The 21,627-nt window shown below is 45.8% G+C and overlaps 1 protein-coding gene and 1 long non-coding RNA gene across 2 annotated transcripts in view; one reads left to right on the forward strand and one right to left on the reverse strand.

The window, feature by feature from the left end:
- Window positions 1-21,627, reverse strand: part of LOC146342242 (uncharacterized) — a 45,735-nt gene that overhangs the window by 22,647 nt on the left and 1,461 nt on the right. The gene's annotated exons all lie outside the window — the stretch shown is intronic.
- LOC146342244 (uncharacterized) lies at window positions 604-21,195 on the forward strand. Its single transcript, XM_084807075.1, has 6 exons — window positions 604-853; window positions 3,712-3,832; window positions 8,758-9,812; window positions 12,055-12,114; window positions 13,400-13,523; window positions 16,023-21,195. Exons 1-6 carry the CDS (start codon window positions 701-703, stop codon window positions 17,213-17,215), a joined length of 2,706 nt encoding a protein of 901 aa, XP_084663201.1. The 5' UTR covers window positions 604-700; the 3' UTR covers window positions 17,216-21,195.

Below are 21,627 nucleotides of genomic sequence, written 5' to 3' on the forward strand. Positions count from 1 at the left end.
TGAAGTTGCGTATGTGTGTGTTTACAGATGCACGTGCACACACACATGCTCCAGATGGAAAGAAAACCCAGACTCTCTGCTCACGTTCAGTCCCAGGTGCCTGGATAAATGTGCTGCCTTGACTGCAGCCCTGGAGTCAAGAGAATCAGAAAAAATACCCTAATTATGTTACTCACAATTGTGAGATTATCTTGGGAATTTTTTCTTGAGATTTTGGTGACTCTGGTTAATGATTTACTTATTTAAAATATTTATAAACTGCCTTTTATTGGAAAGCCTCTGAAGGCAGCATACAAAATTTTAAATAATAAAATACGATAAAATGACAATAAGAATGCTAAGTATAAAACCTCAGATTTAACAATTCAAGCCAGATACCACCATACACAACACCACCCAATAAAGCCTTAACTCAGTCATAGGCCAAGGTGAGCAGGTGTGTCTTTAGGAACCACTGGAATGTCTGTAATGATGGGGTGTAGGGGACTTCAATTGGCACAGAGTTCCACAAGCATGGGGCCACAACGCAAAGGCTCTATCCCTTCTGCCTGCAGGCTAATTGCTCTTACAAGTGGGCACAGAAGCACAGACTCTGAAGATGCTGAGCTCATGGAGCAGGCAGGTTGGTTTAGGCAGTCCTCCAAGTCTGCTTGCCCGTGGTTGCCAATGATTACATCACTGGAGCAACTTGCCCGAGGCCATGAATAAATGCATCCCTAGCAAGCAGATGCAACATGCAAACCAGCTCGTTCCATTCAATCCGAATTCTCCACCTCCTGAACCACCCAGGCTCTTTCTCAGTGGGGCAAACAAAGGCATTCCACCTGCGCTGGAGAGGCAGCAGCTTTTCCAGGTACCCATCCAGGACACGCAACAATTTCCTGTTACCCCATAGGCATGGCTCAGGTCGTCCACCCTATGCAGTTTTGACCCCCCTGGGAAATACGATTGACATAATATTTATTTAATTACATTTATATCCTGTCTTTTTTCCTTCTTAAGGAACCCAAGGCAGCGTACATAATCCTTCTCCTCCTCCATTTTATCCTCACAACAACTACCCTGTGAGGTAGGTTGGGCTGAGAGTCCGTGACCGGCCCAAAGTCACCCAGTGAGCTTCCGCGGCCGAGTGGGGACTTGAACCCGGATCTCCCGACTCCCACGTTTACCCGCTCAGGCAGCTATCATATTTTGAGCTCATTTTGAGCTATCATATCATATTTTGATATCATATTTTGAGCTCATTTTGAGAGCCAGCGTGGTGTAGTGGTGAAGGTGTTGGAATAGGAGTTGGGAGATCCGGGTTCTAGTCCCCACTCAGCCATGGAAGCTCACTGGGTGACTTTGGGCCAGTCACAGACTCTCAGCCCAACCCACCTCACACGGTTGTTGTTGTGAGGATGAAATGGAGGAGGAGCAGCAGCATTGTGTAAGCTGCCTTGGGTTTCTTGCAAGAGGAAAAAAGGCAGGATATAAATGCAATAAATAAAATAAATTTTGAGCTATCATATTTTGAGAGGCAGATCCTTTTCCAGGCAGGTGTTGGGGAAATGCCACAATAACTCTCCGGAGGCGGCTGCCTTGTTTCCGAAACGGGCACCCCGCCACGCGACTCGGGACCGGCCCCCGTCCGGAGCCGCGCGAGGACGCGACGCCTCCGACCCTCCTCGCATTGCGCCGGGGGCCGGGAAGGGCTGGCCGGCAGCCGCCCACGCACAGGGAACTCCTGACGCCGGGATGGGATTTCCTGGGGACGGCCTTCGCGGGGGCACATCGCCTCCTGCGCCTGCGGTCTGGGGTTGCCAAGGCGCCTGGTAAGCGACGGGAGCCGCCAGCCGAGAGGGGGCGGGAGGCCGGTTCCTGACTGGAGGGGTGGGGGGATTTTTCGGGAAGGGGGGCTTGCAGCTGAGGCACAAAGGAGATCTGGGGAGGGGGGCAGGGAAATACAAGGGCTAGGGGAGTCGCGCTCTGCAGTACCTTCGAGCACTGCAAAAAAAAAAAAAAAAGCGGGGGGAGGCGTAGATTGATCGCCCCCACCCCGGCTACTCATCCTGCACTACAATCTCTTGGAAAGAAGGAGGCATTCTGTGGAAGCGAATGCATATCTGTCATACGGCGTACTTTCCCTTTCCCACACATTCTCTCCATCCTGCCAGTCTTCCCCATCCTCACGATCCACCCGCACAGTGCTATGTAACTAGAAGCGGGCTGGGGCGGGGGAGGGTTGTGTACGTCTGAACCCATCCTCCTGCGATGGGAGTCAGTGATATATTTTGTTCAGCACTGGCTAGTCGTCCGTCCCCGCCCCCCGCCCCCCGCCCCGGATTGCATCGCCCCCTCAATGACTCATTGCCTAAACTGCTTTTCGCAAGCATAAGTCACAATTTGACATGACCCGGTCAACCAACCTTAAGGAAGTTTCGCAGCAGCAAGTTTGTGGGCGGCTCTCGTGTTGAATGATTTAGACGCTAGTGTGCTGCGGAACTAGTGCTTCACAACGGGCACAGCACATGAGTTGGCCTTGTGTCTTAGCTCCATTTGTTCTATGAACCCCTGCCTTGGCAACCTGGCTCAGCCTTCTGCAACCTAGTGGTCTCCAGATGCTGGGCAACTCCTGTCATCCCCAGCCAGCAGGCCCATGGCTGGGATGGTGGGAGTTGTAGCCCAATACATCTGGAGGGCACCAGGTTGCAGAAGGCTGACCTAGTTCGTCCAGGGGGCTCTAGTGTTTATTTCCCCAACCTCTCCCTTCAGGTTTGAATGTATTTTGATCCTGCCTCTGTAGTGTGCCTAGCCCCAATGATCAGTCTTAATCCCTCCATCTATCCCACCCACTTCATCTGGTTTCTTTATACCACTGTAAATGTTGACTTGACTGAGCCAGAATAAACCGAAGAATATATTAATCAAGGGAGGTTGCTGTCAGATCATTCCTCTAGTGTTGTTTTTATTGAGAGCCAAAGCTAGTACACTTTAAAGAGGTGGATGTAAAACCATTGCAACCATTTCACCATGGTTCCCCTTCTAAAAAATTACTCCCCCTGCTCTAGAAAGCTTTCCCCCCTATTCCTAGATGCATGAGAGCTAGTTGTGGTTACTTAGTCATGACAAGACTCTCCGTGCATGGTCAGATATGGTGTTTATTGCTTCACATCTTCCAAGGTTATGCTCTGGCACTGCAAATCAAGCCCCAATACTATAGCAGTATATCACTTTGTTACTTCATTATCTGGCAGTCCAGTCTCAGTGAAACATGAAAAAGCAATAAAAAGCTATTCATTTTCTCAACATAGTTTTAAGAAGTCAGTTGGTTGCCTTTGTTATATGCAAAGCATCTCTTAAAGACGAGGTGCTGAGGCTAAAGGGCTGCGGTTATGAATGATTCTTAAGTGGTGTGGGAAGGACACTCTTCATATGCTCAGAGGAACTTGTCTTTATTATTACTTCACAGGCTCAAATTAAGTCCAAGATATTTATCGTCCACCTCCATGTTAGCTTTATTCACTATACTAATATCTGTGTAATTATTTTAATGACTGGGATTATGTGTATAATAATAGTGGTAGACTATATGTTCTGGGAAAGTATGAGTTCATGACAGTACATTTGCTCATGTAGCAATAAGGGTTTTTTTCTGTTCACATTGAAACACAAAGAATCCTCTCAAAAGACAGAGTGAGCCTAAAATCTTGACTCTCTGTCTCTCACAAGCAGGTTTTCAACTCAGCAAATTTTGCTTTATTCTGGATGGCCCAAGATGACAGAAATGAATATGTTCCAGAACTTGAGATTGCAGAGGAAGAGGAGATCCTAAGGGGCAAAGTCTGTCCAGGTGAGAAACTGAGCAACACCATACTGTAGTCAAAAATAAGTCCTTTCTTTCCTTTAGCTGGATACGTACTTGACAGGTAGGTGTGTCTATGCCCACTGTGCTCCAAACCCATCCCAAAAGGCATATTCTGCAACCTGGATGACTTTATTCTGAAATCAGAATGAATTATGTAACTTAAGTATGCCTGCATTTGTTGTTGTTGTTGTTGTTCAGTCATTCAGTCGTGTCCAACTCTTCATGACTCCATGGCCCATAGCACACCAGGCCTTCCTGTCCTGCTGTCTCTCCCGGAGTGTGCTCAAGTTCATATTCATTGCATCGGTGATGCTATCTAGCCATCTCATCCTCTGCCGTCCCCTTCTCCTTTTGCCTTCAATCTTTCCCAGCATCAGGGTCTTTTCCAGGGAGTTTTCGCATTAGGTGGCCAAAATATTTGAGCTTCAGCTTCAGTATCTGACATTCCAATGAGCACTCAGGGTTGATTTCCTTTAGGATGGGCTGATTTGACCTCCTTGCAGTCCAGGGGACTCGTAAGAGTCTTCTCCAGCACCACAATTCAAAAGCATCGATTCTTCGGCGCTCAGCCTTCCTTATAGTCCAGCTCTCACAGCCATATGTTGCTACTGGGAAAACCATAGCTTTGATTATACGAACCTTTGTCGGCAAGGTGATGTCTCTGCTTCTTACTATGCTGTCTAGGTTTGCCATAGCTTTCCTCCCAGGGAGCAAGCATCTTTTAATTTCATGGCTACAGTCACCATCTACGGTGATCTTGGAGCCCAAGAAAATAAATCTGTCACTGCTTCCATTTCTTCCCCTTCTATATGCCAGGAAGTGATGGAGCCAGATGCCATGATCTTAGTTTTTTTTAATGTTGAGTTTCAAACCAGCTTTTGCACTCTCCACTTTCACCCTCAACAAGAGGCTCTTTGGATCCTCTTTGCTTTCTGCCATTAGGGTGGTATCATCTGCGTATCTGAGGTTGTTGATAATTCTCCCGGCAATCTTAATTCCGACCTGTGATTCATCCAACCTGGCGTTTCTCATGATGTACTCTGCATATAAATTAAATAAGCAGGGCGACAGTATACAACCTTGTTGTACTCCTTTCCCAATTATGAACCAATCGGTTGTTCCATGTCTGGTTCTTACTGTTGCTTCTTGACCCTCGTACAGGTTTCTCAGGAGACAGGTAAGGTGGTCTGGTACTCCCATCTCTTTCAGAATTTGCCAGAGTTTGTTGTGATCCACACAATCAAAGGCTTTAGCATAGTCAATGAAGCAGAAATAGGTGTTTTTCTGGAATTCTCTTGCTTTTTCCATGATCCAGCGAATGTTGGCGATTTGATCTCTAGTTCCTCTGCCTCTTCGAAACCCAGCTTGTACTTCTAGTAGTTCTCGGTTCGCATACTGCTGAAGCCTAGCTTGTAGGATTTTGAGCATCACCTTGCTGGCATGTGAAATGAGCGCAATTGTACGGTAGTTTGAACACACTTTGGCATTGCCCTTCTTTGGAATTGGAATGTAAACTGACCTTTTCCAGTCTTGTGGCCATTATTGAGTGTTCCAAATTTGTTGGCATATTGAGTGCAGCACTTTAGCAGCAGCATCTTTTAGGATCTTAAATAGCTCAGCTGGAATACTGTCATCTCCGCTAGCTTTGTTGTTAGTAATGCTTCTTAAGGCCCACTTGACTTCACTCTCTAGGATATCCGGCTCAAGTTCAGTGACTGCACTATCATGGCTATCAGGGACATTAAGATCTTTCCTGTATAGTTCTTCTGTGTATTCTTTCCACCTCTTCTTAATCTCCTCTGCTTCTGATAGGTCCCTGCCTTCTTTGTCCTTCATCATGCCCATCTTTGCACAAAACGTTTCCTTGAGATCTCCGATTTTCTTGAAGAGATCTCTAGTCTTTCCCATTCTATTGTTTTCCTCAATTTCTTTGCATTGTTCATTTAAGAAGGCCCTCTTGTCTCTCCTTGCTATTCTCTGGAACTCTGCATTCAGTTGGGTATATCTTCCCCTTTCTCCCTTGCTTTTCATTTCCCTTCTTTCCTCAGCTACTTGTAAAGCCTCATCAGACAGCCACTTGGCTTTCTTGCATTTCTTTTTCTTTGGGATGGATTGAGTTGCTGCCTCCTGAACAATGTTACGGACCTCCGTCCATAGTTCCTCAGGCACTCTGTCTATCAGGTCTAATCCCTTAAATCTATTCCTCACCTCCACTGTATATTCATCAGGGATATGATTTAGGTCATACCTGAATGGTTTAGTGGTTTTCCCTACATTCTTCAATTTAAGCCGAAATTTTGCAATAAGAAGCTCATGATCTGAGCCACAGTCAGCTCCAGGTCTTGTTTTTATTGACTGTATGGAGCATCTCCATCTTTGGCTGCAAAGGACATAATCAATCTGATTTCCATATTGACCATCTGGTGATGTCCATGTGTAGAGTCGCCTCTTGTGCTGTTGGAAAAGAGTGTTTGCTATGATCAGCATGTTCTCTTGGCAAAACTCTCTTAGCGTTTGTCCTGCTTCATTTTGTACACCAAGGCCATGCTTGCCTGTTATCCCAGTTATTTCTTGACTTCCTACTTTAGCTTTCCAATCTCCTATGATGAAAAGGACATCTTTTTTTGGTCCTTTTCATCATCTAGATGGTGTTTTAGATCTTCACAGAACAGATCAACCTCAGCTTCTTCGGCCTCAGTGGTTGGGGCATAGACTTGAATTACTGTGATATTGAATGGTTTGCCTTGGATTCGTACTGAGATCATTCTATCGTTTATGAGATTGTACCCCAGTACTGCTTTTCCCACCCTTTTATTGACTATGAGTGCTACTCCATTTCTTCTAAGGGATTCTTGCCCACCGTAGTAGATATGATGGTCACCTGAATTAAATTCGCCCATGCTTGTCCATTTTAGTTCGCTGACTCCCAAGATGTCGATGTTCAGTCTTGCCATCTCATGTTTGACCACCTCCAGCTTACCTTGATTCATTGATCTTACATTCCAGGTTCCTAAACAATATTGTTCTTTACAGCATCGGATTTTCTTTTCACCACCAGACACATCCACAGCTGAGTGTCCTTTCGGCTTTGGCCCAGCCGCTTCACTCTTTCTGGCGCTACTTGGAAATACCCTCTGCTCTTCCCCAGTAGTATATTGGACCCCTTCCGACCTGAGGGGCTTATCTTCCGGCGTCATATCTTTTAGCCTTGTGATACATTCCATGGGGTTTTCTTGGCAAGAATACTGGAGTGGGTTGCCATTTCCTTCTCCAGTGGACCACATTTTGTCAGAACTCTCCGCCATGACCTGTCCGTCTTGGGTGGCCCTGCACGGCATAGCTTATGGCTTCACTGAGTTACGCAAGCCCCTTCGCCACAACAAGGCAGTGATCCATAAAGGGGTATGCCTGCATACATACATACATAATCTGCTTCTGGGGCTCAAGCTTTTGAAAAAGTTAGAATTCAATCAGCTTAGGCTGATATTACCAACTATGCCCTTATCTGGATGGCCACTGTCTAGCTACAGTTACCTATGCTCTGATAACCTCTTGTCTGGATTACTGCAATGCATTATACGTGGGGTCCAGAAGCTTTACCTGGTCTAAAACAGGGCAATGAGATTGTTAATGGGGACTAGCCAACAAGATCACATTACGCCAGTACTTTTCCAGCTGCACTGGCTGCCAGTCCATGTCCAAGCTGAATTTAAAGTGCTGGTATTAACATTCAAAGCCCTAAACAGTTTGGGGCCAGGTTATCTGAAGGATTGCCTCCTCCCATATGTACCTGCCGGACCCTAAGATCATCTTCACGGGTCCTTTTCCAGGAGCCCCTGCCAAAGGAAGTGAGGTAGGTGGCTGCCAGGAAGAGGGCCTTTTCTGCTGTGGCACCCCGGCTGTGGAATCAGCTCCCTAGAGTGTTTCACCTGGCACCTATATTGTACTCCTTTTGGTGCCAGGTGAAGACCTTTTTTTATTTTCCCAGCATTTTAGCTCTCTAGTCTTTTAGCTGTTTTAATTTTACTGTTTTAAATCTGTATTTTAAATCTCTGCATTGCTGGTAGGTTTCATTCTGGTTTTATTTTTATATTGTAGTTTTAGGCTTTCATATTTTATATTGTTTTATGTTGTATTTTGTGGTTTTAATTGTTGTGAACCACCCAGAGAGCTTTGGCTATTGGACAGCATAGAAATACATAAATAAATAAATTTTGTGGCAAGAAGTGAGGCAACACAGAGGGGATGGGGAAGAAGGGCATGGATCCAAGCTTCCTTTCGAAACTAGGAACACGAGAGACTTGATTTTGGTGGTTGTTGCCTAATTCTGTACAGATGAGATGCAAAGGCTTCAACTGAGCCACAGCTGAGCCCCAGAAGTGGTTTTCAGTATCAGCATCCAGCCCTGGAGCATAATGTTACTGGACTACCTCTGAATGTGTGTATGTGCCTTTTTCTTTTCCACCAAATATTATTTATTAGTTATATTGTTATTCAACCTCTCCTCAGAGTGGCACACATGCTGCCCTTTATCCTTATAACCTGTGAAGTAGGTTAGGCTAAGAGAAAGTGATTAGATCAAAGTCACCTGGTGAGCTTCATGGCTGAGTGGAGATTTGGATCCTGGTCTCCCCAGCCATAGTCCATCCCTGTAACAATTACACCACCACCTTCATATACAGCATATCCATCTAACCATTAGCTCCCTGGTGGTATCCAATTGACTAATGTCAGACAACAGAACTGTGAGCAAGGTAAAGTACTAGTCTGAATCAGCCTGCGAATCCTTAGGCTGTGATGGCAACTTGTTCCCAATTGAGGCGAGGAACCAAACTTTTAAGTACTTCATAAAAGTACCAGAGAAGCCAGAGAAGCTTGTAATTCTGACAGCCTTCCTATTCTCCACATAGGTGATGGGACAGTAAAGGAAGAGGAAGTAGTGTTTCTTCCAAATGTGGCAGCTGCAGCCCAGACCCTCCAAAATACCTGCAAGAGTCAAGAGAAGTCGCAGGTAAACCCCTCACCAGGCAGATGCCGACGCAGGAGATCTCATGTGCCAGGCTCAGGGCGTTACAATGATATGCTGGGCATCCTAGAGTTACCTCTGGCCCCTGGTTCAGCCCGGCAAGTGCCAGAGAAGCCATTCCGCTGCACCGATTGTGGGAAGAGCTTCTCCCAGAGCTCCAACCTGATAGAGCACCAGAGAATCCACACCGGGGAGCGCCCATTCACATGCAGCGAGTGTGAGAAGAGCTTCAGTCGCAGCAGCACCCTTGTAGAACACCAGCGTACACACACGGGTGAGAAGCCGTACACGTGCACTGAGTGTGGGCGGGGCTTTAGCCGCAGCTCCACCCTCACAGAGCACCTGCGCACGCACACCGGGGAGACGCCCTTCCCCTGCCGGGAGTGCGGGAAGGCCTTCAGCCGCACCTCCAACCTCGTGAAGCACCTGCGCACCCACTCGGGCGAGAAGCCGTACACGTGCGCCCTCTGTGGGAAGCGCTTCTCCCTTAGCTCCAACCTCCTCAAGCATGAGCGCACCCACTCGGGGGAGAAGCCCTTCCCCTGCGCCCTCTGCGGGAAGCGCTTCAAGAAGAAGACCCACCTGGTGTCCCACCATCGCGTGCACACTGGGGAGCGGCCCTACCGATGTGAGGAGTGCGGGAAGTGCTTCTCCCAAAGCTCCATCCTCATCGAGCACCAGAGAATCCACACAGGGGAGAAGCCCTACAAATGTGCGGACTGTGGGAAATGCTTCTGTGTGAGCTCAAACCTCATCAAACACCAGAGGATTCACACGGGTGAGAAACCCTACGCCTGCTCTGCCTGTGGGAAGGCCTTCCGTTACAAGCCCCAGTTCACCCGTCACCAGAAACAGATGCACCCAGAAGAGGAGGAGGAGGAGGAACCAGTTACTACTCTCACCTTGGGGCCCTGGGCAGAGACACCCCCTCTCATACAAGTGTCTGAGAAAGCATAGAATAGGTATACGTAGTGGTTTCTTTGTGATTGTAGCCCTTCTCACTATAGGCTCCATTTGAGCTGTGGCCAGGCCCCTTTGTGGCTGCCATTTGACTAGTTTTAGAACCCTGAATGAAAAGTTTCCTGTAGACTCATCTACCCTGCCATCCATTCTCTCCTCCCCATTTCCTTGATCTGACCAACAGAGTCATCTAGTTGCAGTGGGCTATGTCCTGTTTTTTTTCCCCAAAGAACACCACAGAAGACATAACATATAATCAGAGTTCTGTATAACCCATGCATAGATAGTCTGGGAAATGCTCAGCACTCAAACTAGGGTTCTGGCATTCTGAGTCAAGGTTTGATGCTCTTCCCCAAGTCCATATTCTTCTGATTTTCATACTTCGCTTACATGGCCATATTGTAGGCTTGCAGACAGCCACTCATCTAGTTACTTCAGGCAAGTAGGAATTGTTCCCAAGTGACTAGGCTTTTTTAAACAGAGGAGAGTTGGTTCTTTTCTTTCAAGCCTAACAGGTATATGGCCAAGTGGGCTAATAATCTTTGTGGACTAATCTGCCAATCTGGCCTGCCTCTCTCTCTCTCTCCCCCTCCCTCTCTCTGCATTTACCATTAGTGATGCCAAGGACACTACCGGGGATGCCAGACAACCACATCTTCAAATCAAAATGCCCCAGGTTGCATTTTCCCAGTGATAATAGATTTGAGTGCTGGGAAAATGCAATATCCCTCAAACAGAAGCACTTCCAAGAGAGCGGATATCTGGATCCCTAGCACCAAAATGAGCAATAGCCACACATTTATAGGTCCTGACATTTCTTATCCAAAGCTTTACTGTGAAGCTGCTCTATTTTGGACATTTTATTCAGAACATAGAATAAAGATGTCTTACTGCCAAAAGTGTATTATCCCTCATGTTTATCACCAGTCATGCAACTTTCATAGAGCAATGAGTCTGCAGCAGAAAAAGACAGCAAAGAGTTCTCATGTACACGTATACCACAATAAATACACTGGGTTTTAAGGTGCTATTGCCACTCTGGTGTTCTTTACTTTTTATAATGTCTCTGAAATCTAATGTTTTTATTTCAGTGTACTGGCTGCCCTCGAGAAAAATTGTCCTTTGTGAACAAATCATGTATATCTAAATCTTATTCATTATAAGTCATTATAAGTTACAAAAATAAATGTTTTTCACCAAGTTTGTTCATCGTGTCCATTCATTTGTCTAATCTTTTCTGTGTAGTTGGAAGAGGGGGACATCCAGAAAATGGGGATAATCAGATAAGCAGGAGAACTCTTTACATTTGGTTACATTGGCTGGTGATAGAGTGATTTTGAGAAATGAAGTATGCTTGGACACTTGAGACAGGGATGGGTTCCCACCTTGCTGGTTTTAACCAGCTCACTTGAAACATTTTGCTTCCTAGCTTTTTTTTTTCTTTTAAATCCTGACCCTCAGTGTTAGTTGGGGTTGTCGCTTGGCTGTTTGTTGATCATCCTTACCAGTTTTTGAGTGTGCAGACATGGTGTTGGCTGCAGCACTGTAAAAAGCAGGTCATGGTGTGCAGCACCGTTGGTGTGCATGTGTTGTGGGCTAACAAGTTAAAATGCACACTTGTGCACCAATAGTACCATGTTACTATATACTTTTGCTGCTATGGAGGCAACAGGCACCATTTCTATACTGCAGCTACACTATATGTATACTTGGGATCCTGTCACTCCTGGGGCCTCTCTTACACCACAATGCTTAGCTCACCCTTAACTCTCAATTTCAGAAGTGGCAAAGAACTGCCAGGCAGATCACCTACTCTTGAGCCTGGGCTCAGCTCTCAAAAGCTACAGCCGAAGTGGTAGGGGGCATCATCACCTCAGCCAGGGCGCAATCTAGCTCGGCACCCACTATGCCTCCTGAAAGCTCATGAAGCCAGTGCAGACACCATCTCCTTCAGCCCTCTCACATCTCTCAGGTGGCTTCCCCTCAGAAGGAGAAAGCATTCTCTTTGCATATGCTCAGAGGCAATATGTCCTTAAGTCAGGACCTACTTAAAACATTTACGTTCTGCCTCCATCAAATATTGGCCTCCAAGGCAGCTTACAAGTTTTATAAAGCAGTTTAAAACTAAACTAACAGAAAATCCAAGAGAGGAAGGGCATTAGGTAGACAACAGGTCCTCCAGAATAACATATAAACGAAGTGCTAAGTGTTCTCTCGTCAGACCTACACACCAGTCATCGAGGGTTCTTCCAGCAACCAACCTAGCACCTCTCACCAAGAGGTAATTGTCTTCCCCCTCCCTTCACCAGAGGGCAAACAACAAACTAGGCCCCAGAGAAGGGAAGCGGTTGGAGGGTAGGAGCCTTGTCCATGCTCAGTCCCAAAGCCATGATTCCACAGTGTTGTTGCCTGTTGATGTCACCCCTTTCAGGTCAATTTGGCAATGGCAACCATGGGGAATATAGCCCCCTCCCCCAACACACACACATACACACATTTGGAGATATTCTGATTTGGATCTGGCTTTGTTTAAGTCAGTGAATAATGGTAAAGGGGAATTTCCATATCTAAGAGCACAATCCTATGCATGTTTAGACAGAAAAAAAGTCCTACAACTCCCAGCATTCCCCAGCTGGCATGGCTGGCTGGGGAATGCTGGGAGTTGTAGGACTTTTTTCTGTCTAAACATACATAGGATTGTACTGTAAGTGAATTAACAGAGCCAAATGGACTACAGCTTTCTCTAACTTGGCAGCACCAAGGAGCCAATAGTATTGGTGGAAGGAGCACAGAAGGCTAGTGGAAGATTTGGGGAATGGCTAGTTTAAAGGTATTTCCTCGTAATATGGATGAGACAGTAATTTCTTCTAGTTGTAGTAAGCCAGTGATGGGGAACATGCAGCCATCCCAGATGTTGGACTGAAACTCCCAACGTCCTTTGCCATTGACCATTCTGGCGAGGACCGATGGAGGTTGCAGCCCAACAACCTCTGGAGGGCCATACGTTCCCCACCCCTGCAATACACAATGGACAATATTAATAACTTATTTGGGGTATATAAAAAATGTCCCCTTGCTAGGATTGGTGCTTCCCATCCCCCTCTGGCAAGGGCTGTTGGCTTTTGACAACTGAATGACAGGCGGAAAGTGAACAGATGCAGCCTTCCTTACTGCTGGTAATCTCCATGCCATGAAAACTTTTCCCCTGATGAATTTCTGCCTGCTGTGCAGCCATTAATGGCACACTGGTCTGCCAAGAAGGGACGGTGGCAATCTTACTCCTTGCCAGATTTATGATTCTCTAGGACCAGCATGGAAGAAATGTGGTTTCAGCCTCGAAGGAATGAAAGCCCTCATTTCCTCTCAGCCCTTCCTTGTTTTGTGTTCCTTTTGGTCTCCCAGCAACCGCTTCCAGGATTCCTCTTCCTCCCCTCCCCTCCCCTCCCCTCCCCGATTCCCCTGCATCATGTGAACTTGGGTGAGGATGTGACATCATCACTGGGCTCCATCTACTGCTCTGCAGGCATTACTGATTTACAAGCCACAAGATTGTTATAACTGTCTAGTATTTTGCAACGGATCTGTGTGGATTTTGCAAAAGCTTCCCCAGATTTTCTAGGATAGAACATCACAAGATGGAAAGGCAGCGCCTACAAGGTGCAGAGGAAGGGAAGAAATCCGGAGACAAAGGTAAGAATGCCGAGCAAATCTTTGTTAGGGAGCAAGATGAAAAGAAAAAAAGAAACAAAATAACAGCCAGAGGTTCATCCATCTCACATTAAATTGCAGATTAATAACTCCAAAAATAAAATACCAGAGTCTTAATAGTCATATTCTGTCCCACAGGACAAAAAACATGGAACAAGGTGATGCATTTTATTACAGCCAAAGAGCATCAAAATTCTGGAAGTGCAAACCTGAGTTAGGCAGCATTGTTCTTCAGCTATAAGTGTTCAAAATAAAATGTATATGCGTATGCATGCACATGTCAAAACAGACAGATTGTAGGGGATATGTTATATGCCCAAGTTGATGGAGATGCATGAGATCAAAAAAACTGCTTTTGGGGGGAGCAGTTGTATTGGTAAATTAGCAAGCTTTCAAGATGGACAGGATTCTTCTTCAGACAAGACATTGTTTTGTGCAGCTTGAAAACTTGATGCGTTGCCAAAATAGCTTGTGCAACGAAACATACAATTGAAGTAATTTTCAATCCTATGCGTCTGTTTATGAGACCAACAAAGCACCTACCTTGTAATTTAAAAGAAGCGGTTTTCTGAAGTTGTAGAATGGGAATATTTTGTAGATAGATTTTTCTGTAAATATATGATTGCAGGGTGACCTCCATTATATTCTGTGGAGCTGGGGTATTTTGGAACAACAAAAGGCAAGCATTATAAAGGGATGTTTTAAAATGAGAATGATTGGCAACCAACTTGCCCTCTCTTGTTTCAGTTCACATCCCCGTGATGGATTCTAAGTCCCCAGTGCCTCACGCCACAACTCTGGAGAAGCAATTTACTAATTAGAGAAGACAAGTGGGGACCTGTAATAAAATGTTGTAGTGTATCCCAGGCTTCTAACTGGAGTGCTCCTGTTCAGGGCTCCATCCTGACTGAAACAGGAAACTCATAGCACCTTTTGAGACCTGCAGAGAGCATCTCTTTTCTCTCCCATCCTCTTGAAATCTTTCCGTGCTTTGCTATATAGTGCTAAAAGGTTCAGGGTTGGGATTGGCTATCAGACCTGAGCAAATTATTGCTGTATTGAGTGTATATTTGGCAGGGCGAGTATAGCATTAGGAGGACAGGTTTTTTTTAACTTTACAGCACCCATCTCTCATACCAAATACTTACATTCTGGATACCAGTTCCTCCCCTCTGCCTCCATTCCCCTTTCAGCTGACATCTTCAGCAACCCAAGGATCAACTGCCCTCAACCACAGCCTTAATTGTTACATTCACGTAATCTGCCCAACAGCCATTTCCTTCAGAACATTTTTTAGTCTAGACACAGTGGATGGTGGCCAAAGCAGCTCACAGTGAACCTCAATTACCAAAAGACACCATCGCTTTGGAAACAAAATTCTGACAAAACGTATCAATAAATCAAATAAGGTAAAATCAACACTTTAATAAATAAGCATGAATACAATATTACAGTGAAATAATCTAGACTTCACACATAATAAGGCAAAACCAAAATGAACAGGCTAAAACAAAAGACCTGTCCCAACCTTCACCGCCAGTGCGAGTCTTGCAACACTCCAAAGTGCCACCCAGAAGCTGCCAGGATTGCTACTAATGGTGGCAAGAAAGCAATCTTGGCTAGGGCTGCTGGAGCAGCGGCCCCAAAACAGCCCATCCCATGTGTGCATATGTGTAGGTGTGTGTGCAGCCTGCAGCTTCCCCAACCAACACCGGACACAGCTCTCAGGGCTGAAAGTGTGCATCCTGATCTAGACACTTAGCTTGCTGATCCGAGGTTGTTTTCCTCACAGATAATATGTCTTAAGGGCAAACAGCATTGCTCCACTGGTCAAAACGGATATCACAATGAATATCTTTAACAACCAAGCTGATGGGTTCCCTCTACAGCAAGGGTGCACAACTTTTCCGGTCCTGAGGTCTCTGCTGGGGTGGGGATGGGGGGCTTCACGTGTACATGTGAACATACATGCACACACACACATCACACGCACACATTCTCAAACCATTCACACACATACACACACCATTCAGATGCATGCCATTCACGCACAGATACACCACTCATGCTCAGCCCAGCAGCAACAGATCTTGGTTTTGCAGCAACAGCATATTCCATATATTGCAGCATCAAGATGGTGAAGCTCCCTCCCCAGCCACCCCAACCCAATCGCCAAAAGAGAGAGGGAAAGCACTTTATGGTTCCTGCCATAGAAGCCTTGTTCCTAGAGCATCCCCAGAGAATCCTAGGAAGCTGGCAGGAACCTTCAAGCATCGCTTCCTAGGATGTCCCAAGGACACCCTATGAAAGAGGTTTCTATGACAGGGACCATAAAGCCTGATTCTGGAGGGTTTTCTCTCCCTCTTCTCCCACTTTCTTTTGGGCAGAAGATGATGCTTGGGGGGCCACCAGACAAGGCTTGGGTGGGGACTCACTTTTTGCACCCCTGCTCTACAGACTTCATTTTTTTTTTTCTTTCAGCAGGTGCTGGGACTGAAAGTCAGACTGAGACAAAAAATATCAAGAAGGAACGACTAGAAGGAAAGGCAGAGATACGGGCGCTGGAAACATCTCCAAGCCCTGAGCAGAGAGGAGTAGCGCTGGGGAGCAGTGCAGGGATACAACTGAGGAACCGAGACGGAGCGAACAAAAAGGAAGCTGAGCCACAACACCCAAACAGCTCCCAGAATCCCGAGGACTGCAAGAGTCAGGTCAAGGTGGAGGAACAGAGGTGGAGGAGCCAGGTGAGAAGGCGTCGGGCAAAGGAGGCTTCCCATGATCCTCCAGGTTTTATCAACCTTTTGGGTATCCTGGAACCTCCTCCTCCTCTTCCACCCCCAGCCCCCCGCAGGCCGGTGGATAAGCCTTACCACTGCACCGAGTGCGGGAAGAGCTTCTCACAGAGCTCCGTGCTCATTGAACACCAGAGAATCCACACTGGGGAGAGGCCCTTTGTGTGCAACGTGTGCGGGAAACGCTTCTCCCAAAGCTCCACCCTGATGGGGCACCAGAGAATCCACACAGGCGAGAAACCCTTTGCCTGCCCTGAGTGCGGACGAGGGTTCAGCCGGAGCTCTGCTCTGACAGAACATCAGCGCACCCACACCGGGGAGACGCCCTTCCCCTGCCGGGAGTGCGGAAAGGCCTTCAGCCGCACCTCCAACCTTGTGAAGCATCTGCGTACCCACTCAGGTGAGAAGCCATACACCTGCACCCTCTGCGGGAAGCGCTTCTCCCTTAGCTCCAACCTCCTCAAGCACGAGCGCACCCACTCGGGGGAGAAGCCTTTCCCCTGCCCCCTCTGCGGCAAATGCTTCAAGAAAAAAACCCACTTGGTGTCACACAATCGCGTGCACACTGGGGAGCGGCCCTACCGATGCGAGGAGTGCGGGAAGTGCTTCTCTCAGAGCTCCTCCCTGATTGAGCACCAGAGAATCCACACCGGGGAAAAGCCCTACAAATGTCCCCAGTGCGGCCGGGGCTTCTATGTCAACTCCAAACTGGTCAAACATCAGAGGATTCACACGGGTGAGAAACCCTATGCCTGCTCTGCCTGTGGGAAAACCTTCCGATACAAGCAGCAGTTCCCCCGTCATGTGGCCCATGTCCACCCTGGAGAGGACCAGGTGTCTGTGCTTACCTTGGGTACCAGTGTTAATATGCTTCTCTCGTAGATCCTCGAACAGCCTCTGGCCTTTGGGCCTCAGTTCCCCTAGAGGTTGATTCCACTGAAAGGCATTCACATTGCCAAATTTGGTAGGTCCATAAACTACCCAATCTAGCGTCTCATTGCTGGGACCTCTCAAAGAGACTTCCATTAGCATAATTACAGTCAAAATGGAATGGCCTGGCTTGTGATGCTAGTTTCATCCTTACGTAGAGGAGCTCCTTCCCAACATTATGAGGGTTCTTTATTAGCGTGTGTAGTATGTCACTGGGAAAGAGGCTGAATAAACTGAGGCTGCTTTGCTTTGAAGGGTTCCCATACTGGTGTATTTATAGTAGCACCAAGGGAGCCACCAACTTGAGATCTCGTTTCAAGAAGGAAAATATTGTCCATTAAAAGGATCCTATTATTGTATTTACAGTATCTTATGAGGGGTATGAGACCTAAAATTGTTCACTATAGATACTGTGACTTTCCCTTTCTTTAGGGTGTTATGGTATCACTCTGCAGCCCATTGCTACAGGAGTTTACCTTTCCATCTTGTTTTGAGGAAGGGCAAAAGGATTTTGTGAAGAGCTTGTTTTTTAGTTTGTGGCACTGCTGGAGAAGACATTGCCCTTCTTTTGTATTTGAAGGAATGGCAAAATGATATTGTGACATTCTTCTTATTAGAATATTTACAGTATTATCTAGGATACAGCCAATTAATCTTTTGCAGGGAGTTTCTTATCACCAGTACTGCAGAGTTTATTAAGGTAATTCAAACCAGCTCCAACTTAAAACTCCACCTAGTACGGCGAGGCCCCTCTATTTGTTATTCAGGGTAATCCCCGCGAATGTGAGGTCTTGTGGGCATCCATCTTGCTTGAGAGCAAAGGAATTCCGACTATGTTTGGGACTTTTAGAATAATCATGATAGCTTCCATATGCTGCTTAGATGTCCTACATAACTCTGCACTGTGGAGTCCATCTTATAAGTAGACCATTCTTCTAGAAGTTTCTAGTGGCTCACAGGCCGTCCAGAATCCTATAGTATTTCTCACAAAGTCTACTGACAACTTGTGCCTGATCCATTCCAAATGTCATGTTCTAGGCACTCTTGAATGTTTAGTGCAAAGAGAACAGTGAAGTGCAGGAGGAACAACCTTAAGGCTGATGTCTTTTCTTTGATGCATCTTTGAGAGACATTTCATGGTGTATCCAACTGGCAGGATAGCAGCCTCCTAACAGACATGTATGCTAGACTGATAGGACTGCCTTTGAGCTAAGATTAAGGGAAATTGGATGCAATCCAGCCAAGGTCAAACATATTAAGCCCTGCTGATTTCAACAGGATAGGGTTAAAGCAGTGACGGGAAACGTACAACTTGTGGGCCTGATAAGGCCTGCAGGGGTTCTCCATCCAGCCTAGCAGCTTCTTGCCCTGGCCCCTTTGCCACAGAGGAGGAAAGCTCCTATTGCTAATCAGCTGATCAGAGATAATTGCTTTCCCCTGCTTAGCACTGAAAAGGATCCTTTTCTCGTGTTTAGCAGGGGAAGGGCTTATCTGTCTGATCAGCTGCTGATCAGAGATAAGAATTTTTTCCCTGCAGGGTGAGGCCAAGGGAGGAAGACTTGTCTTGCTTACTTCTGAGTAGAAATGCTATTTCAAAGTGCTGCTGAGTGATTCAGTCCTGCTTCCTTCTGTGGCTTGTCCTGCTTACTTTTGAGTAGACATGCAGAAGCTCATTGTATGAGTGTAGACATATTGCTCACACTTACTTCTGAGTAGACAAGCTTCCTACTATAAACTGGTATCCATGGAATTTGGGAGGGGCATTTTTCAGCCCTGCCCACTTTTGCCTGTGGCTGGGAATGCAGCCACCGAGAACTTTTCCAAAATGGAATCCAGTCCTCTGGCCAAAAAAGGTTCCCCACCTCTGGGTTAAATAGTTTCTTGCAGTAAAAACACTGACCATTTTAAGTTATTAACTTTGGCTGGACTGTGCCCTTGCTTAGTAAGACTGAAAACTCTTCCTCTTACTATTTTCTCCCACCTTTTCCAAAAAGACTACCTTGAGCAAGAAGTCACATCTGCAAGGGTCAAAATTTCGTTCATAACTACTAGAATGAAAACAAAAAGCGGCTCTACAGTTGAATGAATAACAGGCGTGCCAGCCCTAATCCTGTTTTTACCTGGAGGTCAGTTATTTCCACTAGAGATAGGCCAGATTCAGCCAGACAGTTGTGGTGAAACCACCACAGGGTGGTCTTTAATGCTCTGACGTGTCTCAGACAAGTGGTGAGATTGGACTTCACCACATCGGGTAATACATTTTAAATAGGAAGTGAACTAGGAAAGTAGCAAGCAACAGTCTCGTGTTAGAATGTACGTTAAACAAAGGCATTTGGGACTCCAAAAAGATTGCTCTAACAGCACTTGATATATTTGGACATTAGGGATTGGGAATGATGAAATCCCTCTTCACTCCTGAAATGAGACCCATTTGAAAAAACAGTCAGGAAGAAGTGTGAACTGCAGGGCTGGCACACTCCCACTTTGGCTGAAGTGGAAGAAACAACAGCACAGGGGTGTAGAACCTCAGGCCTAGGGGCCAAATCCAGACCTCCAAATTCCCCAGGTGGCCACGCCCCCTTCCTCTTTCCCCATGCCCTTTCCCCCAACCACAGACAGTTTTGTAGTTTCCTGTTTTGTGCAGTTTTCTCCCCATTCTAAAAGGTTGAAACGCCTCTCCTAAGGCTTACTTACTGGCAGCAAGAGCTTTCAGCTACAATACGCTATTTTTGGTTTTTGCCTCCACCCTTTTTTCCTTCAGCCCTGCCCACCTTTGGAGTGTGTTTTCTCCCCTTTACCCAGGAGCTTCTCCAAAATAGAATGTGGCCCTTGGGCTGAAAGAGGTTCTGCACCCCTGCAATAGCAGGAGAAAGTTCATGAATAAATGCTGAGGTTTCCAAAATGTTCATGAGGTATGTCAATGCCCACAGAATGAACTAGCACATTCTTTGTTCTGTTTTGCACATAATCTGGACTAACGTATTTTGCCAACCCAGGTGGCTGAACTGCAGTGCTGAGAAAGCTTTTTTTCCAGGATCTTTTGCTGCGTGCAAATTCTGTGACATTGCAAGGAATTGCTTGCTGCTTCATTGCCATCCTAAAAATATTGCCATCCCAACCACCTACTGAGTTGATTCAGCCCTGCGTGTACTTCACAACCTTATTTATTTTCACATTAAAATGTTGGAAGGACATAGGCACGCACATACAATCTTGCGTCACTTACATATACTGGTTCTGTTTATGTGGCCATAACTGAGAGGACATGTTTTTGTCATCTCACACTCCCATAGGCCTAAAGATATGGTGAAAAAGAAACAGACTTCTCTTCTATTGTTGGTTTCAGGGCCTTAACCAATTTCTGCTGCATTTCACTGCTTCATGAACATGGGCACTGTGCAGTCAATTTGTGTCTGCTCACCTCCTAATTTTTCTGTGCAAATCCAAAAAGGTATAGCAGATTTGTAAGCAACTGTTCTTGCCAGCAACGAGTCAAAGCAATAAATAAATGGTTGTATGTAGCCTAAAAGATTGTAAAGCTAATAAAAAGGCAGTTCCTACAAGAGATTTGAGGGAGATTGGAAAATGTAAATGTAGCACAACTTGATATAACGGCACTTGGCCAAAAACTGATGGAATATGGAGTCAGATTACAAACATTTGCCTCCAGAAAAATCAAGGTGTCTGCTTAATTACAGATTCACACCTTATTTTCATTTCTATCTCTTAATAGGGAGCAATAGAGTAACCACTTTCCTATGTTAGTATATTAAATTAGTTACTTAGGGTTAGCCATGGAAGAGTAATAAAAGACTATGTAGAAAGCTGTTCCTTTGTGATTTACTAGTTTTGTACTGACTGTGTTTCAGATTAACTGTGACTGTTTTCTTTCTTCCATTTTTCTCTATAATGACTCATTAAAAAGCATAATTTCACACAACCTAAAAGTCTGGCTTTGTCTAAGAATATAGAATTTTAAAAGAAACCCACCTTTTCTATTCCTCCTAATAAAATATCTCTATATATTGTGAATTTTTTCTCTAGATTGTGGAACATTCTGTCATAGCGAACTGGAGGAGTCCATTCTGGAACAGTGCTCTTGAGATGCATTGTGAGAGGCCATACAGCAGAAATTCCCAAACTATGGGCTGTAAGAATTAATTTTTAAGCCTTAACAGTGCAATCCTATACATGTCTACTCCAACATAAACCCCAATGAAACTTAACTCTTAGGTAAGCATATATAGGATTGCAGTATTAGTCTTCTAGAAGCCCAAAGTACACACAGAGGACTGCCTGCTGTAGCTCTTGCCATTACCTTCTTCCAATCAGCTTTTGCTAGGCACAGGTAATTCATGTCCGCA

The sequence above is a fragment of the Heloderma suspectum genome, chromosome 6 (genome assembly GCF_057233095.1).
Source record: "Heloderma suspectum isolate Gila_16-S chromosome 6, 16-S_ref, whole genome shotgun sequence".
In the NCBI taxonomy this organism is placed as follows: Eukaryota; Metazoa; Chordata; class Lepidosauria; order Squamata; family Helodermatidae; genus Heloderma; species Heloderma suspectum.

Excerpts from the sequence above, each read along its gene's own strand:
- LOC146342244 (XM_084807075.1), top strand. The coding sequence starts at position 701 with ATGAATAAATGCATCCCTAGCAAGCAGATGCAACATGCAAACCAGCTC. Across the intron at positions 12,115-13,399 it reads CTAGCACCTCTCACCAAGAG|TATTTTGCAACGGATCTGTG; the intron begins GTAATTGTCTTC and ends ATAACTGTCTAG. Across the intron at positions 13,524-16,022 it reads GAAGAAATCCGGAGACAAAG|CAGGTGCTGGGACTGAAAGT; the intron begins GTAAGAATGCCG and ends TTTTTCTTTCAG.